General features: G+C 35.9%; 1 protein-coding gene across 2 annotated transcripts in view; it reads right to left on the bottom strand.

Moving 5' to 3' along the window:
- c1d (C1D nuclear receptor corepressor) overlaps positions 1-18,230 on the bottom strand; it is a 33,608-nt gene extending 15,378 nt beyond the window's left edge. Inside the window, exons 1-5 of one of the 2 annotated variants that reach the window (XM_056471577.1) lie at positions 18,168-18,230; positions 17,310-17,457; positions 17,165-17,231; positions 17,032-17,087; positions 13,317-13,838 (exon numbers count right to left, since the gene is read on the bottom strand). In XM_056471577.1, the coding sequence (XP_056327552.1) occupies positions 13,653-13,838; positions 17,032-17,087; positions 17,165-17,231; positions 17,310-17,447 (447 nt within the window). In that variant the 5' untranslated portion in view covers positions 17,448-17,457; positions 18,168-18,230 and the 3' untranslated portion in view covers positions 13,317-13,652. Of the gene's footprint in view, positions 1-13,316; positions 13,839-17,031; positions 17,088-17,164; positions 17,232-17,309; positions 17,458-18,167 lie in introns of those variants that run through there. The other variant, XM_056471578.1, reaches the window with a different exon arrangement.
- Between the last annotated feature and the right edge of the window lie 826 nt (positions 18,231-19,056).

The raw sequence follows: 19,056 nt of genomic DNA on the forward strand, positions 1-19,056 counted from the left end.
ACAATAAGCAATAGGCATTTGTTGCAGTATTTTTTTCTCATTATTATTTGATTATTATTACTTATTATTATATTATTGAATTAAATAATAATAAATATTAAAAATATTAAATATTATTCATTATTATTTGTTTCTCATTTAAAGTATTACAAATACAAATTTTCATTGTAAGTTTATGATAGCTAAAAAAATGTAATAGACACAACATTTTGTGGTTACACTGTAATTTAGCGTATACTTGTTCCAATTACTACAGTAATTTCAACTATTTATGCTTAATTACATGCAGCTAACCCAAAATCTAACCTGCATTCTACAAAGTAGTAACATTTTAATTGTAATTAAAAAAAAATTTAATAAAATAAAATAATTTTAATAATGTATTATTGTTAAAATGTTTTTCCAAATACTGGATTACAGCTGGAAGGGCATCCACTGAGTAAAACATATGCTGCATAAGTTGGTGGTTCATTCCGATGTGGTGACCCTGATGAATAAAGTGACTAAGCCAAAGGAAAACGATTGAATGAATGTTAAAAGGTGTATGTTAATCTTTGAATGTATATTTCATAGTTACATCAAGTTTACTAATGTAGTTACCTGTGGGGAAATAGTATAATTATGCAAACCAATGGTGAAGAATGGACCCAAGACACAGGTCTACTTAAACCAGAATATGGCAAACATTTAAGGGTGGGGTACAGTACCACATTGCAAACATCTAAAACACCATTTTTGTGTTGTAACCCTACTAAACAGTAAAATGAATCTGATTGCTTCAGCTGTTACTGGCATTCATGCCGTTATTTATTGTAATTCGTGTAATTGTCACCAGACTCTGTGTTAATTTGTTTACAGTTTTAGAGGTTGAGAAGCATACCATTCCTCCGTTGTGTGCCAACAGCCTCGTGTGCTCAAAAATAAGCTGTCTTAGAGCGCCACCGAGCGGCCATTTTGTGAAATTTTGCAGCGCTGTAGGAGATTATGGTTCACAATATACAAATCAGTTTATATTTCGGTAATTATGAACAGTATTTATTCAGCGAATACACTAGTAATATGAATTAGAAATCCACTGATAACAACAATATATATATATATATATATATATATATATATATATATATATATATATATATATATATATATGTTAAATGATCACCAAATCAGCATATTCAAATGATTTCGTATGTGACACTGAATATTCAGCACTACATATAATAATTGATTGACCAGCCTGGTTTTAGAGTGGGTTTGGCCATTTCCAGGCTTGTTTCCATCCATTTCCAGCCTGGTCTTAGCTGGTCAGGCTGGAAAATGACCACCCAAAACCAGCTTGACCAGCCTGGTTTAAGCTGGACATAGCTGGTTTTGGCTGGGCTCCCAGCCTGGCGAGGCTGGTCAAGCTGGTTTTAGCTTGTCATCTCCTAGCCTAACCTGCTAAGACCAGGCTGGAAATGGCTGAAAACCAGCCTGGAATGGGCAAAACCCCTGTAAAACCAGGCTGGTCGACCAGCTAAAACCAGCCAAGCTGTTTTTTTCAGCCGGGATATGCTACACGCACACGTATTTTATATACCTAAAAAGTATAAAATTATACCTAAAACAACAGTAACACCAATAATTCACTGATAATAACAAAAATAAATAGATATTTTAAAACGAGCACCAAATCTGCTAATTAAAGTGATTTCGTAAGCATCATGTGACTATTCAGCACTACCATCATGGAGAAAGTAAACATTTGAAGACATATTAAAATAGAAAGTGTTTACTTTAAATGTAATAATACAAAAATAGACATGTCATTTCATAGCTATATTCTTACTGACCCCAAAATTTTGAATTATAATGATATTTTTTTCATAGTTTTCTCATGTGAAGACAACTTGCATAACATGATGACCATATTTACGTTTCTTTATTCCAAAACATAACTGAAATCCTCATGTTCCTGTTTAACTTTCAAGAGGAAACCCTATAGGTTGGTAGGTAGGTAAGTTGGTGGGTAGGTACACTCTCAGAAATAAAGGTACAGGAGCTGTCACTGGGGCAGTACTTTTCCAAAAGATACATATTTGTATGCAAAGAGTTCACAGTGGTACCTCAAAGATGCATATTAATGCCCAAACGTACCTAAAAAGTACCAAAACGCACCATTAAAAGCAACCTAAAAGCACCATTATGGGCCCTTCATGTTTATATATGTACCTTTTGAAAAGGTACTGCCCCAGTGACAGCTCCTGTACCTTTATTTCTGAGAGTGTAGGTAGGTAGGTAGGTAGGCAGGCAGGCAGGCAGGCAGGCAGGCAGGCAGGCAGGCAGGCAGGCAGGCAGGCAGGCAGGCAGACAGACAGACAGACAGACAGATAGATAGATCTTCAGACAGACAGATAGATATATAGACAGACAGACAGACAGACAGACAGACAGACAGACAGACAGACAGACAGACAGACAGACAGACAGACAGACAGACAGACAGATAGATAGATAGATAGATAGATAGATAGATAGATAGATAGATAGATAGAGACAGACAGATACTGTAGATAGAGCAACATTATGGCATGAGAATCACTGTAAATAAACTCTGAAAAGTTTCGTTTTCAGTCTGTTTGAAAGGTTAGAGGGTGAGAGCTTGTTTTCCAGCTACTTCATTCAGATCATAAAAGTGAAGGGCCCAGAGTTTACTACACCCTTAACCACAGTTACAGTGGACATGTTGAGCCGCATACGAGCTTCCCACATTCAGCCATAAAACACAAACATCACAAGGGGGAAAAAAGAGTCTCTCCTGACATTCTATAAAGCACTTATTTCATGGAGGGAAGAAGACAAATACACTGGAATACCTTTCCTTAACACCACTGAACATTCACTTTATTTCAATAAATACACTCCAACAAGCATGAGTGGCGTTCTTAACTCAACACCAAAATCTGCTCTTTAATAATATTCCGTCAAGTCAATAAAATGCATACAGTTAAAGTCAAAATTGTAATTCTTAAATAAAATATTTCCTAATTGCTGTTCAATAAAAAGGTTTTCTGGTAACACATTACAATAACTGTATATTAATGTTAGTTAATTCATCAGTTAACATGAATTAACAGTAAACAATACATCTGTTAAGCATCACTTAATCTTTGTTAATGTTAACTAAACATACACACACCGGCCACTTTATTAGGTACACCCGTCCAACTGCTCATTAGTGCAAATTTCTAATCAGCCAATCACATGGCAGCAACTTAATGCATTGAGGCATGTAGACATGGTCAAGACGATCTGCTGCTGTTCAAACCGAGCATCAGAATGGGGAAGAAAGGTGATTTAAGTGACTTTGAACGTGGCATGTTTGTTGGTGCCAGACGTGCTGGTCTGAGTATTTCAGAAACTGCTGATCTACTGGGATTTTCATGCACAACCATCTCTAGGGTTTACAGAGAATGGTCAGAAAAAGAGAAAATATCCAGTGAGCAGCAGTTCTATGGGTGCAAATGTCCTGTTGATGCCAGAAGTCAGAGGAGAATGGCCAGACTGTTAGAAAGGCAACAGTAACTCAAATAACCACTCGTTACAACCGAGGTCTGCAGAAGAGCATCTCTGAACGCACAACATGTCCAACCTAGAGGCGGATGGGTTACAGCAGCAGAAGACCACATCGTGTGCTGCTCCTGTCAGCTAAGAACAAGAAACTGAGGCTACAATTCACACAGGCTCACCAAAATTGGACATTAGAAGATTGGAAAAACGTTGCCTGGTCTGATGAGTCTCGATTTCTGCTGCGACATTCGGATGATAGCGTCAGAATTTGGTGTCAACAGCATGAAAGCATGAACGCATTCTGCCTTGTATCAGCCGTTAAGGCTGGTGGAGGTGGTGTAATGGTGTGGTAGATACTTTCTTGGCACATTTTGGGCCAATTAATAGGCCCACATGGACTCTGCGCTTAAAATTCTACAGATTTTCCGCAAATTAATTTTAATTTAATAATTCCGCAGAATCATTAATTCTGTTTTTTAGCAAAATTCTCAGCAGAAATAGCAAAAAACGTCTGCAGATACCCATTACCCGTCCGACCCTACCCATTAGTATCAATTGAGCTTTGTGTCAACGCCACAGCCTACCAAAGTATTGTTGCTGACCATGTCCATCGCTTTATGACCACAGTGTACCCATCTTCTGATGGCTACTTCCAGCAGGATAATGCGCCATGTCATTAAGTGCGAATCATCTCAGACTGGCTTCTTGAACATGACAATGAGTTCACTGGGCTCAAATGGCCTCCACAGACACCAGAACTACATCCAAAAGAGCACCTTTGGGATGTGGTGGAACAGGAGATTCGCATAATGGATGTGCAGCCGACAAATCTGCAGCAACTGCGTAATGCTATCATGTCAATATGGACCACAACCTCTAAGAAATGTTTCCAGTATCTTGTTGAATCTTTGCCATGAAGGATTAAGGCAGTTCTGAAGGAAAAAGTGGATCCAACCCGGCACTAGTAAAGTATTTCTAATAAAATGGCCAGTATATATATACAGTATATATATATATATATATATATATATATATATATATATATACATACACACAAGCCAAAATATATTTAGCATATATACAGTATATTGCATTTACAAATTGAAGCATGAGGACAGTTGTATTTGAATTGACTCTCTACAAATAAAGGACTTTTGTATGGTTCAACAAAAAACCTATTAAACAATCATTTGAAGTATAGTTTAGTATGAAGGTATGTATATTGTAATATATGTAGATATGCAAAGCAACGGTTTAGAGCATAATGACCATAAAATAAATGTGTGTCAGCTGCTTTTCTACAGCCAGGTGTTGTTTAACTGGGTCGAAGTCACGGGACCAACTCGATCCCTTACAGACGCACAACACACATTTCCCTCGACAGTGTGTGTGTGTGTGTGCGTGTGTGTGTGTGTGTGTGTACAGATGTTCCTTAAAACCCATAATCTGTCATTTGGGAGAAATCTGAATTCGCAGCCTTCAGCTACAAGGCAGAACCATTCTTCAGGAAATATATGTAGCGACAGCTGCGGTCCACTCCCACTAACACTGCTGAATAAACCACTGTCTTGGATCAAATCCATTACACACCACCTCAGCATGCAAGATCCACCATGAAGAAAGATCTCTGTGAAGGTCTGAGCACTTTGAAAACTTGGCACACTTGCCAAACCCAAACAAGCATTTGAAGAGTATTCACACAAGCTTCCTTTAAAGTATAAAACACACTATAGCCTACACACTTTTAGATGGGTCATGACATGGATTTCTATTGCTCTTATTCTTATTACTACTACCATATTCCTTAAGTTACAATATAAATTCATTTTTGTACACAATATAAACAGTTGAAGTCAGAATTATTAGCCATCCTGAATTATTAGCCCCCCTGTATATTTTTCCCCAATTTCTTTTAACAGAAAGATTTTTTCCAACAAACTTCTAACCATAATAGTTTTAATATCTCATTTACAATAACTGATTTCTTTTATCTTTGATGATGACAGTAAATAATAATAATATTCAGCTTAAAGTGACAATTTTTAGGTGCAGTATGTAAGTTTGACACCCAGTGGTTGAACTAGGTATTGTATTCCTGGATCAAAACAAACGCAAGCGCAGGTTGCCAGATTGAGGACCAACAAGGCTGATTTAAGTCATGTTCTAAATAAAAGCAACGGCACGTGATAAAAGGAATATTTTCAATATTAAAAGGAGTTTTTGTCCTAACCAACCACTGAAAATTATATTTTAGAAACGGCTTTTATTTCTTACTGCTGAACAACAGAAATCTGACAATGATCACCTCAGGTACACCCCACGTGCTTTATTCAGTATTAAATGCTAATAATGTGAGTTTGAATGCCATTTGACATGATATTTATTGCCATTCTACTGAAAGCAGCAGCAGATAGTTCACCTCAGATCTTGACAATGAAAAAAAACGTTTGAAATTGAACCTTATGTGATTCAGCATGTACATTTAATAATGTTAAAGAGGCTTATTATGTATTAAATAGATTATAAACCTTACCATTTTGTTGGAGTGCAGTGAGTGCACTATTCTGTGCTTCTAAATGGCAGTATTTAAATTTCTGTCATGTTTCGTCTGGTGCAAACAGCCCGATTGCTTATCACTAGAAATCTCGCCATGTAGTGTGTTGTTAGGACGCGGGGTTACAATGTAACCTGCTCACCTAATGTTTACGCTTGTAATAATTATATTATTTGTTAATTAATAAGCTCATGTGGAACTCTGAATTGGAGTCTCATTTCAGAGGCTGCTACTGTCCACTGGAGGTCACATTTCGGTCACGGACGCATGCTTTGAGAGCCATTCTGAATGAATTAATAAAATACGCAGTTTTCCATCAAGGCAACCTGAGGTGCTGAAATATAAATGGCTGAACAAGCATTGGGCAGGGTAAAACAACCAAAACAAAGACAGACATTCCAGCATGTAACAAACATTTTTAAAGCAGAATATCTGACTTCAGCATTGTTTTTCAGATAAACAAGAATCTTCACTTAGCATGTTTCTTAAATATCTGCAAACATATTCTGGTATTTTTATGCTGTAGAATAGTCAAAAACTTACATACAGCACCTTTAAAGGCTTAATTGGGTTTAATTAGACAAGTTACAGTAAATAGTCAAATCATTGGATAAAGTTAGTTTGTTCTGTAGACAATTGATTTAAAAAAAAATGCTCAAGCGGGCTAATAATATCAACCCGGGCTCATTCTGATTACGTACCCCTATATACATTTCTGAAGAGCGCCAAATACGTCCCAGGAGCTACGTTTTTTTTTTTTTTTTTTGCCGTTTTTGTTTTCACAAATCCACCAGAGGATGCTGTGTGCGCTTTTTGAGCTCTCAAATTTCTCTCGCGAGTGCCATTCGCACCTGCTTTTCTCATGTAAATCCACCAGAGGCCGCTGTCGACTGGCTAACCGATCGACTGATCCACCCAACCGACAGTATTTTGAAAAGCAATCCAGAAAAGAAAAGCCCTCGCGGCAGCCTGATTTTTACCACGTTGTCTCAACATGTCTCATGTCTCAATAAAGAATTCTGCTTGTAACGAGTCTCCTGGCTTGGGTTTTATATTTACAACAATGCATTAGCTAATGTTGCACTATGATTAATAAATACTTTACAAGATTATCAATACTTAATGTTAGTACAGAGTGACACGGTGGCTCAGTGGTTAGCACTGTCACCTCACAGCAAGAAGGTCGCTGGTTCGAGAAACTTGTGTTTCTGTGTGGAGTTTGCATGTTCCCCCGTGTTAGGGTGGGTTTCCTCCGAGTTCTCTGGTTTCCCTCACAATCCAAACACATGCGCTTTAGGTTAATTGAATAAACTGGCCGTAGTGTATGTGTGTGAATGAGTGTGTATGGATGTTTCCCAGTACTGGGTTGCAGCTGGAAGGGCATCTGTTGTGTAAAACATATGCTGGATAAGTTGGCAATTCCTTCCGCTGTGGCGACCCCTGATGAATAAAGGGACTAAGCCGAAGGAAAATGAATGAATGAATGAATGAATGAATGAATGAATGAATGAATGTAAAAACATTAACTAACATTTGGACCATTATTCTGAAGTGTTACCATTTTTATTTTTGGGTGAACTAATCCTTCAAGACATCAGCCCAATATTGTTTGACAGTGAACTGCTCTAATTAAAGACCATTTCAGAATCCACCAAGCTGCATCATAGATCAATGTGTCAGATCAGAATCTGCGCACGTGCCTTCAGTATGCTGTAATTTCCTCTTAATGCAAAACCCCTGCAAGAGGGAGCAAGAAAACAAAGAAAAGGGGAGTCAATTCTCCAAGACCCCTAGGCAGCTCTGCGGCAAGGACCGGGCTCGCAGCCGAGTCTGACTTTCAAAAGTAATTTGTCCCGCTCAGCCCAGCGAGGGTAAATAAAAGTCTCTTATCCTGATTAATCTATCCTTCTACCCCAACAAGGTGAATGGAAGGTGGCACAAATAAGGGTGAAGAATGTGTGGTGGGCTAGAGTAAACAGCCCGCGGGTCAGGCTCCGCTCCATCAGTCATAGCAGGGGCCGCCTCCCTTTGGGTCCAGGGCCCCGAACATTTATTTTAGGCCAGCAACAGCGCCGGTGAGGTCACGTTTGGTGATTAAAACAGGGAGCGAAGGGAGGTAAACACACTGAGGTTCTTCCTACAGCTTCCTCTGAGAAATGGTAAAGTCTTGAATTTATAGACCAGAGCTATTCAAGTTTGTCATGGGGGGCAGTTCATGAAAATGAATGAATGAATGAATGAATGAATGAATGATAATGAATGAATGAATAATATCAGTGCATTGTACAGTAGTTTTTTTTTTTTTTTTACAAACATTCAAATGTATTTCAAAGCACAACAACTTCTACATATAGGCTGTTTCTCAAAATGCGTTCTTCAGCAGTCTTGCATCCTCATGTTCTCGTGTAACTTCATTATCAGCTGCCAAAGTTCAGTTCCAATACTCAAGACCGCAAGAACAGAGAACGTGTGAAACTTCCCAGATGTGTTCTTGATATCGAGGACGCACCGATGCAGACTTGAGGAGATATATCCAGCTACAGAACCGCAGAACCACACGTTTCAGGCACACACAATCTAGCACACACGATTTAGGCAAACCATATATGGCTAAATAACTAACTCCTTAGCATTATTGCCACCTATTGAATTTCACAAATATAATTTCCCCTTTCAGTCATTATTATTATATCGTAACGATTATTTTAACATCTCTGCAGTTTCTGAACTCAAATTATGTAAATAAAAATAATTGGTTAAAGACACTTATGACTTTATCCATGTGTCCACATACACAAAGAACACATAATAGACCGTCTAATTGTAGGATTAAGTGTAATAAACTAATTTTAGGATTTTAATATTATCATACTTGGTTAAAATAAGTTTGTTGTAAAATATAAAAAGCAAACAATAATGTGTCACATTAAAATGAATTACTATAGTTAATCATTTAAACAATATATAATATAGCTATAAACTGATTATCTTAACTGATTATCTGATTATAAACTATTATCTTTTACTGAACTGTCACAGCTGTATAAATATATATATATATATATATATATATATATATATATATATATATATATATATATATATATATATATATATATATATATATATATATATATATATATATATACTTATTATTATCATTATTATTTTTAAATTAATTATTAATAGTTAATTTGTTTCTATTGCTACATTTCGGTTTAAAAACAATATTTAGCTTACTATAAATTCCTACAGTATTTTATGTAGGAAATCATTAATTAAAAAAATATTAGAAAATTAAGCAAATACACTATTAAATCGCTTGAGTAAAATATTAATATAGTGTTATACATTTATTACATGTAAAAAGACTTTTATTACATATAATATGTATTATTGCCTATATTAACTTGCTATTATTTCCTTTATTATTAATGAATCCATTATATAAATTAAACCTGTCCAATTTAGATCTTTCAGCAAGGCCAGCAAACGAGTATCGGAGATATTGACTCTGTCCGACAATAATGACTGATCATCTATGATGACTGACAGAAATCTGTTCAGTCTATTATATTGAATGGCGATCGGAAACGTTCCCCCCATTCGCCCGTCTCGATCGTAATATTTGTGAAATAAAGTAAACACTATTGTTTATTGTGTATAATATTTATTAACCATATATATCAAAATATATCGATGACGATGTTCAAGAAGACGTTAATACCATTAACATCCGCCGTAACCATATATGGTTTGCCTAGATTGTGTGTGCCAGATTGTGTGCCTAAAACATGTGTGGTTCTGCGGGCCTGCAGCTGGATATTATGGCTCGTTTCCACTGACTGGTACGGTACGGCTCGGTACGGGTCATCTTTATCAGGCTTGCGTTTCCACTAACAAGTGTACCCTTTTGGTGGGCGTGGTGTACGACAGAAAGTTTCAGTCGACGTCATTCTCGCTCGAGGAAATGTCTACAGTAAAGCTGTACAGGTCGCTCACATATCATATGAGAAGCTCTTCTCACAAAACAGATGCTTTATACACATAAATACTTGTGTAGAAATGTTTATTACTAACTTTTCAATGAACATGAGTTGATTATAACTGCAGATTAACGACAGTGCGAAACAGCCTACTGTAACGTCTGTAATTATATTAAATAACTAAATAAATGAACATATATAAACACATACAGCCCCTTATAGTCTCGGATATGTTACCAACTACAGAAGAACACACAGCAGACATTTAGTCTGTATTTAGGTTCAAAAACAACCAAAAATATAGCCTAAAGTCAGTGTAAACCTCTCATCTGTGTCTGTAATCTTCAGCAGCACATGTAGCCTCTGTTATAGAACAATTCCATCATTCTGAGTTCATATTAGTCCAAAAGGTGAAGATAATAAGTTAGTTATACATGGCATTTTGTTCATGTTTGCTGAAAAATAATGTGCTCCTTTTTTTCCGGCTCCTCCCTTGTTTTTTCCGCGCTTCACTCTCGCATTTGTCAGTGTCTGACAGGATCGGGTTTCAAAAGAACGTCAATAATCATATATATATATATATATATATATATATATATATATATATATATATATATATATATATATATACACACATATATAACGGTGAATGAACCATTGACGGAAGTCTTGTTTATGAAAAAATAATGTCAGTTTTCCATCATCATACTGTCCAATAACCATTCCCACATCTTGTATTGACTACGCTGTTCCGAGTTGATTTTATATTGTACAGTCTTGCGCTCTCCCTGAAGGATTGTAAGAAAAATGCAATGTCCCCTATCACATCATTAGACACGAGGCTGTTTAATTAAACCCTGAAGCAATTCCAACAATAACCATTATGAATCTCTCCACCACTACGGTTTTAATTAGTCCCTCGGACCCTACAGTTTTCTGTACTTCTTCCACTTATGAACTGCCTTTCAAAGACTTTCCAAACACATGAAACTTGTCTCTGCATGTTCTTGAAAGCAAAACCCCAGAGGATCCACTGAACAAACAGATGAGTGCCAACTCTGGCTATAATGGATTTTGGAAAGCGAGTTTTACTGCCCTCTGTAGGGGCTCTGGTGGTTTGCCTATGTGTAAACAGTGTTTCGCGTTGAGGACTGCAAAACTAAAAGTGTGAAGTCTCATTTATTTGTATAGCAATAACATAAATATTGTTACTGTTATGATCTCTGATGGTTTGCTGGTCTTCCAAAATGGGTTGCTATTAACAGGTTTGATGGTCTCCAGTGCTGTGGACCAGTGTAGGATATGTTCTGCATACAGCGCAGCTTATGATGCTGGTGTTGATGAATTTGCATACGTTATCTTTTTGGTGATATTATCATCTCAGCAACAATGACATAACATTTCAGTGTGTGTTCATAGTTGAATAAAGACCATTTCAATCAATTGTAATACCTTATTTGGTATTTAGGTGGCATGGTGGCTCAGTGCCCTGCTGAAAAATCCAGCTTAAACCAGCCTAAGCTGGTTGTCCAGCCTGGTTTTAGAGGGGTTTTGGCCATTTCCAAGCTGGTTTCCAGCCATTTCCAGCCTGGTCTTAGCTGGTCAGACTTGACCTGCCTGGTTTAAGCTGGACATAGCTGGTTTTGGCTTGGCTCTCAGCTTGTCTAGGCTGGTCAAGCTGGTTTTAGCTGGTTTTGGAAATGGCCAAAACCCCTCTAAAACCAGGCTGGTCGACCAGGTAAAACCAGCCTAGGCTGGTTTAAGCAGTTTTTTTCTGTAGGGTGGTTAGCACCGTCACCTCACAGCAAGGAGGTGGCTTTCCCCGACAGCCCAAAACATGCGCATCTGGAAAGTATTCATAGAGCGCACATGGTTTTGACATGCAAACGTGAACGCAGAAAAAGTGCATAGTCGCACACGCATTCAAATCGATTTCATAATATTGCATGTTGTCAGCGGCTTCGTCACATTATAGGACTACAAAATATCATCGTTATATACACAGTAGCCTACTGTTGGTAGATCTACAATTACATCCCTGAAAGACGTCCGGAACAAAACAGGTCGTCTGCTTTGATGACGATGGAGACCCTACTCCAGCTACGATCTACATTGCAGTGAAACTCCATAAATATGCCCTCTTCTGCAATGCAGCAAAAATCGTTTCAGGACTTTTTTGCAATTCATGCCTATAGGGAAATGACCCGGAATAACAAACGGCAGTAAACAAACAAATTAGTGTGTTCATGACTATCCATACAATAAAATAATCTTAGAAAATATACCAGTTTCCAAATATTTTTATACTTGAATATTAATGGAAGTAAATGAGACAAAGATAACTAGGTTCCAATATCTGTGCCCGCTCGTACATGAAAGATTAAAAGTCAATATACATAAATCAGCTGCTTGTGGAATTTTATTTTTGTCAATTTGAATATATATATTGAATATATACAGCTGAAGTCTGAATTATTAGCTCCCCTGTTTATTTTTTTTCCCTAATTTCTGTTTAGCGGAGAGATTATTTCAACACATTTCTAAACATAATAGTTTTAATAACTCATTTCTAATAACTGATTTATTTATCTTTGTCATGATGACAGTAAATAATATTTGACTAGATATTTTTAAGACACTTCTATACAGCTTAAAGTGACATTTAAATGCTTAACTAGATTAATAAGGTTAACCAGGCAGGTTAGGGTAATTAGGCAAGTTATTGTATAACGATGGTTTGTTCTGTAGACTATCGAAAAACAATATAGCTTAAAGGGGCTAATAATATTGACCTTAAAATGTATTTTAAAAATTAAAAAATGATTTTATTCTAGCCGAAATAAAACAAATAAGACTTTCTGCTGAAGAAAAAATATTATCAGACATACTGCGAAAATTTCCTTGCTCTGTTAAACATCATTATATATAAATGTATAAAATTATATATATATATATATATATATATATATATATATATATATATATATATATATATATATATATATATATATATATATATATATAATTAATTAAAGCAGTTTGTAACATGAAATTGACGTTGATAGACAATTTCACTGGAGAGAGCATAGTTTTTTTGTTGCCTGTCTTGTCTGGTGGACTTGTTTACAATATATAGTGTGTGCAGATGCAATTCCCTACTGTGCCTACAGGTAGCGCTGGTCCCAAGTAAAAATTATTTCAACACTTGCAAAATAAACAAGACCGAGTTTAGAGAATTTAGAAGATTTAATGGGACTGGCATTATGGATCATCTTCATTTCAAATTAAGTAACCCCAAAAAAGTACAACTCTATGAAAGACATTCTCTTTAAATGCAAATGGAAATAATAAAACAATAAAAGAAATTGAAACAAGACGAAAATCCATCTCAAACTTGTCTAAGGTTTCATTTTTAGTTTGAAATGATCACATTTTAAAAGGATACTATGAACAACTCTGCACCACGAACAGACATGGGGTTAAAAAAAAAACTTATGGAATTACAAGTGTATTTTTAGAGATTGCTTGTGCTTCATCCCAAAGTCTGTGAAATGTTTTAAAAGTCAACTCCAAGTAAACTTTGTGTGTTTTCCTTTTTTTTGATGCTCAGTTTTGTCCTTTCTTTTCTTGTCGTCTGCGTCCCACAGCGCATTCCTCACAAACCGTGACGCTGCTTCTTTGTCTATATGTGCAGCTTTTCTTCTGTCCGTGATCTCTTTGACTTTATTCATATATGTCCTGATTCTTTCCTGGGAGATAAAAGAGGATGTCAATTCCTTTCCTAATTGGTCAATACAAACACTACTGTATCATACAGTCTGTCCGCCCGACTGATTACTCAACTGTTTAAAGAGATAATTCACCCAAAAATTATCAGCAAACATTTTTGTGGGAACTATGCATTTAAGTAAGATTTATGGTTCAAAATAAATCTTGTAATAAACGGTTTTATTTAACATTTTGGGAAAACAAAAATGTAGTCCAGATCAGTGGTGTAGTCAGGGCCATACGCAAGCATACTCCTAAAAGATTACAAATTTCTTTAAATATATATATTTCATTGTAAAATACACTCTTGAGGGAGCCTACAAGTGAAACACACTCTCATGTCTCCAAAGTAATGCAATCATATGAACGATTCATTTGGGAGTCGCTGGGATAATTAGGTAAAAATAAATGCATATTATAAGACAATGAAAGTGTTTTTTGACCTTGCACGAATTTCAGCATGTTGTTGGAGACCCCGCGAACCACAATATGACCTTTTTTAATGCAAAATAGCGGCTCTTTAACCACTTAAACCCCAGTGCTATTTTGGGATTTCCACCTGGATTTTGCCTACCCAAATTTGAAAGCTTCTCAAATCCACATGCAGAGGTGTAAATGCTAAAAATTTGGTATCATTTTAAAGAAAACCCTTTGAATTTTCATAAAACACTATTGATAGTGTTTAAAATAACTGTATATGTTGTCTGTGTTATAATAAACACCTAAAAAGAGGCACTTTTTTGTATTGTTTTTTTTATAAACTCAAATTTTAAAGTGGACCTTTTAGGTTCTGTGTGGTCTAGCTTGCTGTAATTAATTTTGGTGGTTCCTGCACATGTCTGTAATCATATGAAAAAAGACAAATGTCTCTACCATAATCTATGCAAAAGTTATTGTATTCCAACTGGTGAGAGGTGCTATACAAGCCACAGGGATCGATCATTGTTTTCATATTTCACTATTCTTTTGTTTGATCAAACATAATTAACTGTGTTTGGGCCAGGTCAGACATATAAAAGGATTACTTATGCACACCACCTCAAAAACAGAGGAGAAATGGCCCTGATGGTGCACAGCATAAGGTAAGAGATGACAGCTGTCTGTGCTATCTGGGGCTGCTTATTGATCATAAATGTATTGTTTTCACTTCTGCGCCTTGGAAACACCGAGATTCATTCGACAAATGTTTGATATGAGAATATAATTCAGTAAAAAGAATGCTAGAACCGTATGAGCACCGGCAAGAGCTTTCATTTGAGCTATAACTTGTACATGTGACATATATGAACCATATGAAAAATATGAAAATGGACCAATGTTCAATACCCAGCTCGGGTATCCAAAATACTGTGTATTTAAGTGTAAATAACTTTTGTACAGTAGTATAAAAACCAAAGTGATGCATATGTAAATAAAATACAGCTTCTACACTTTCAAGGGAAACCACTTAAGTGGGTCTGGTGTAATGCTAGCCCTTTAATCTTAAAGCGAAAGTCGATGACGTCACAGACCCGGTAGTCTGCGTGACGGAGTTTAAAGGGCACCTATGGTAAAAAATCTACTTTTCAAGCTGTTTGGACAGACATATGTGCATGTATGGTGTATAGACTGTCATATTGGGGTGATATAAGCACACCTAGTGCTTTTTTTTTTTTTTCAATTTAACAACATAAAAAACGGTGGACCAATTGGAGCTGCTTTCAAATCGACCGCTACCTGACGTAGGAGAGCGGTCCCCCCGCCCACCAATATTGATTGACAGGTGCGTCATCATATCCTCAGTTTGTTGATTCACGTCCGCCATTTTCAGCATGAGTCGAAGCGATATCACTAAAGGAACACGCTAGCTCTATTTTTAGATGCAAGGCTCATTGGGCTCAACACAAGATCAATATTCTCCACATTATCGCTCTAATCGGAATTATTGGTTGTATCTTTAGGTGGGTTTGCAAACATGTGGACTTCTCATTGAGTCTACCTTATACTTCAGCCGTTTGCATTTCTCGCGATCCCAGAAGCTCCCTGTGATCTTAACTAGCATGCGTTTTAGTATTCTAAATAGGTTTCTATTACGGTACACTCAAGTTGATGGCTGGGCGCCGCCGACCGCTGCAGAAACCTATGTTTAGAATTCAAAAACGCGTGGCGCGATGATTCGGGACACTTCATGTTTCTGCCGCGCCACAGAGAGTGTCTGGTGTGCCGTGTCGCGGCTTCGAGCGACGCATCCGGTGCCTCAGTCAAAGTTAATTCAGTGTGCATGGTTATAAGTTTCTGTGTACAAGCTCGGCACTTGAAACTAGCACACAGTTGGCTGTAAAACTGTACAAAGACACAAATGATTTTGTTCTCTCTGCTTGGCCTGTGTCAGAGTCGTACATGTACGATCTTCTCTCTCCTTCTCCGTCTGCCTGTCAGACTCTGTTGCAAACGCAGAGCGGGTGAGCTCATGGCCCTGCCCCCTTGTTACGTTGGCGGGAAGCTGAAACTAATTTACATGTGAAGCAACACACCCATAAATCAGCGAGCTGTGGACACGCCCCCAACATGACACTTTTTAACACATTATAATAAACAAATCTGAATTGTGTTTTGAACTGAACCTAAACTGGCACATTCAGAAGAACCATAATATTAATATTAAATCATAAAAAAGAGGTAAACTAATGGCCCTTTAACTGGCTAATACAATGTATTTATGTAGTTCATGCATTTAAATTTTGTTCATTAAATAATTTTGCTTATTAAACCCCTAATGCACTATATGATTTTTATATTTCACTGCTATACACCAATTAATTATGACAAAAAGTCATGACAACTCATTTTATTACTATTAATTTAGTTATTCAAAACGTAACTTTAAATTACTAAATTTTTAGTCAGTCTGACAGATGTAATATGCAATTGCTAATGAAGTTAATTTAATTCAACTAAAGAAAATTGAAGCAGCAAGAATGTTTTTACAGAGTATGGACTTCTAAAGTTAAACCAAGTTTCAAGCATGGTACTGTACGGATTTCATACATTCTCAAATATAAATTTTATTCATAAATATAAAAATTCCACTTTAAATCTGAGTTATACACCTTAGACTTTGCGTTTGTGGTATGATTTTATCACAGAAGAAAGTGAATCCATCAACTATGAAGTAAAACGACAATATTCTCTCACCAGTTCTTGCTTGATTGCATGGTCTTTCGGATTGACTCCTTGTGTCACAAGATACACTAGGAAGAAAAGTTCAATCGTGTCATAATATGCTTTTCATTTCACAAGACAAGTAAAAGATGGTGTAAAACCTTACTCCAGAACATCGAGTTGAGGGCGTATGCAGACATCAGATCCAGTTTAGCTTGTTCAAGAGGATCCAACTTCATGAGGTATAAAAAGAGGTTAAACATTGTAGTTTTAAGCCTAATTCATTTATCATTTCCTTTTTTTATACATACTTTAAGCAGACGGTCACTTCTGGATACAGACACCAGTGTCTGGACCATATTCTGGACAGAGCTCAAAGAAGAGTCGAAATCATTCAGGTTGTCCTCGATTTCAGTGGGGTAATCCTCTACTGCAGCATCATCAGCCATGGTCTGTCAACTGAATGAAAACACCATAATAAATTAAAAATAATTTCAGACAATTCATGATTCGCGCAAACTTTGGCCTGAAAAACAGTGATTAATTCGCATTTTTAAATGACGGATCTAAGCATAACTGCAAAATTAAACTAATTTGTTGTTTGCTTTGTTTATTTTTTGGGATTTGTAATCAATATTATTGAGGTAAAGTTGCTTTTTTCACACATTCAGACTTTCTCCTTAATAATATAATTTCATAAAAATATTATTTGCTAATTCTAAATAGAGAAATCATTTAAACAGCCAATGACTATCAAAGTATTGTTCACAGTAAGTTAAATCGTGCTAATGTTGTTTTAAATAATAAAAGTAGCATGGTAAACCATTTAGAGACTGTTAAAATGAACAAATGTGAGAATATGAACCCAACTTTACCTCAATATCAATATTTGACTGATAGGAAATGAAGGGAAATACTTAAAATGCAGTTGTGGATAGCGGATAAATGTTAGCGCTGTATTATTAATAAGTATAACACATAAACTACAGTAACAACTGTGTGAGCGAGTGTGGAGTTTTCAAGCTTTATCCACGTGTTTAGTGACAGCGTGTTATAACCGCACATTTGTTGTTCTGTGTTATAAAGAAACCACCGAGATGGCTTATTAAACACTTGGCAAAGTATCAGTTACAAATGAACTACGTTTATGTTGTTTAAAAAGAGCTTACATGTAATCAAACACACATCAATACCTCTCCGCCGAATCAAGAAAAAACAAGCGACGCTCAATCCCTTGTTTTTCAAAATAAAAGCCACGCGATTTTTTTTTCTTCTTTAATGACGACTAGTATTATCGCCACCTACTGTACCGGATGCCAATATAAACTTACATTGGTGAAAAGTCTGAAATCCAAAATTTGAAAGAAGAGATATACCAATATTTTTTCATGTAAGCCCAATTGTGCTTGTGTGGAGTGTAAATTATTAATCATTTAAATTTACAATGTTAAAGGGACTAAGCCGAAAAAGAAAATGAATAAAGGAATGAATGAATGAATTTACAATGTTTTATTGAGTGTTTGCACACTAATATTATTAATAAAGCATACATACATTCTGAATCTATCTATCTATCTATCTATCTATCTATCTATCTATCTATCTATCTATCTATCTATCTATCTATCTATCTATCTATCTATCTATCTATCTATCTATCTATCTTTACAACCATTCTATGCATAAAACAGCAAAATTTCGTATTAGTTTATATATATATATATATATATATATATATATATATATATATATATATATATATATATATATATATATATATATTCTCAGAAATAAATGTACGAGAGCTGTCACTGCTTTTGTACACATTTGTACTTAAAAGGTCCACATTAGTACCTCAGGGATACATAATAGTACTTAAAAAGTACAAAATTGTGCCTCTTGAATGTTTTAGGCACTAATATATACTTTTGAGAAACCAATATAGACCCTTTTAGGTACAAATGTGTACCTTTTGAAAAGATACCACCCTAGTGACAGCTCTCATACCTTTATTTCTGTATTTCTGAGAGTATATATATATACAGTTGTGGTCAGAAT

This window comes from Danio aesculapii, chromosome 13 (assembly GCF_903798145.1).
Source record: "Danio aesculapii chromosome 13, fDanAes4.1, whole genome shotgun sequence".
NCBI lineage: Eukaryota > Metazoa > Chordata > Actinopteri > Cypriniformes > Danionidae > Danio > Danio aesculapii.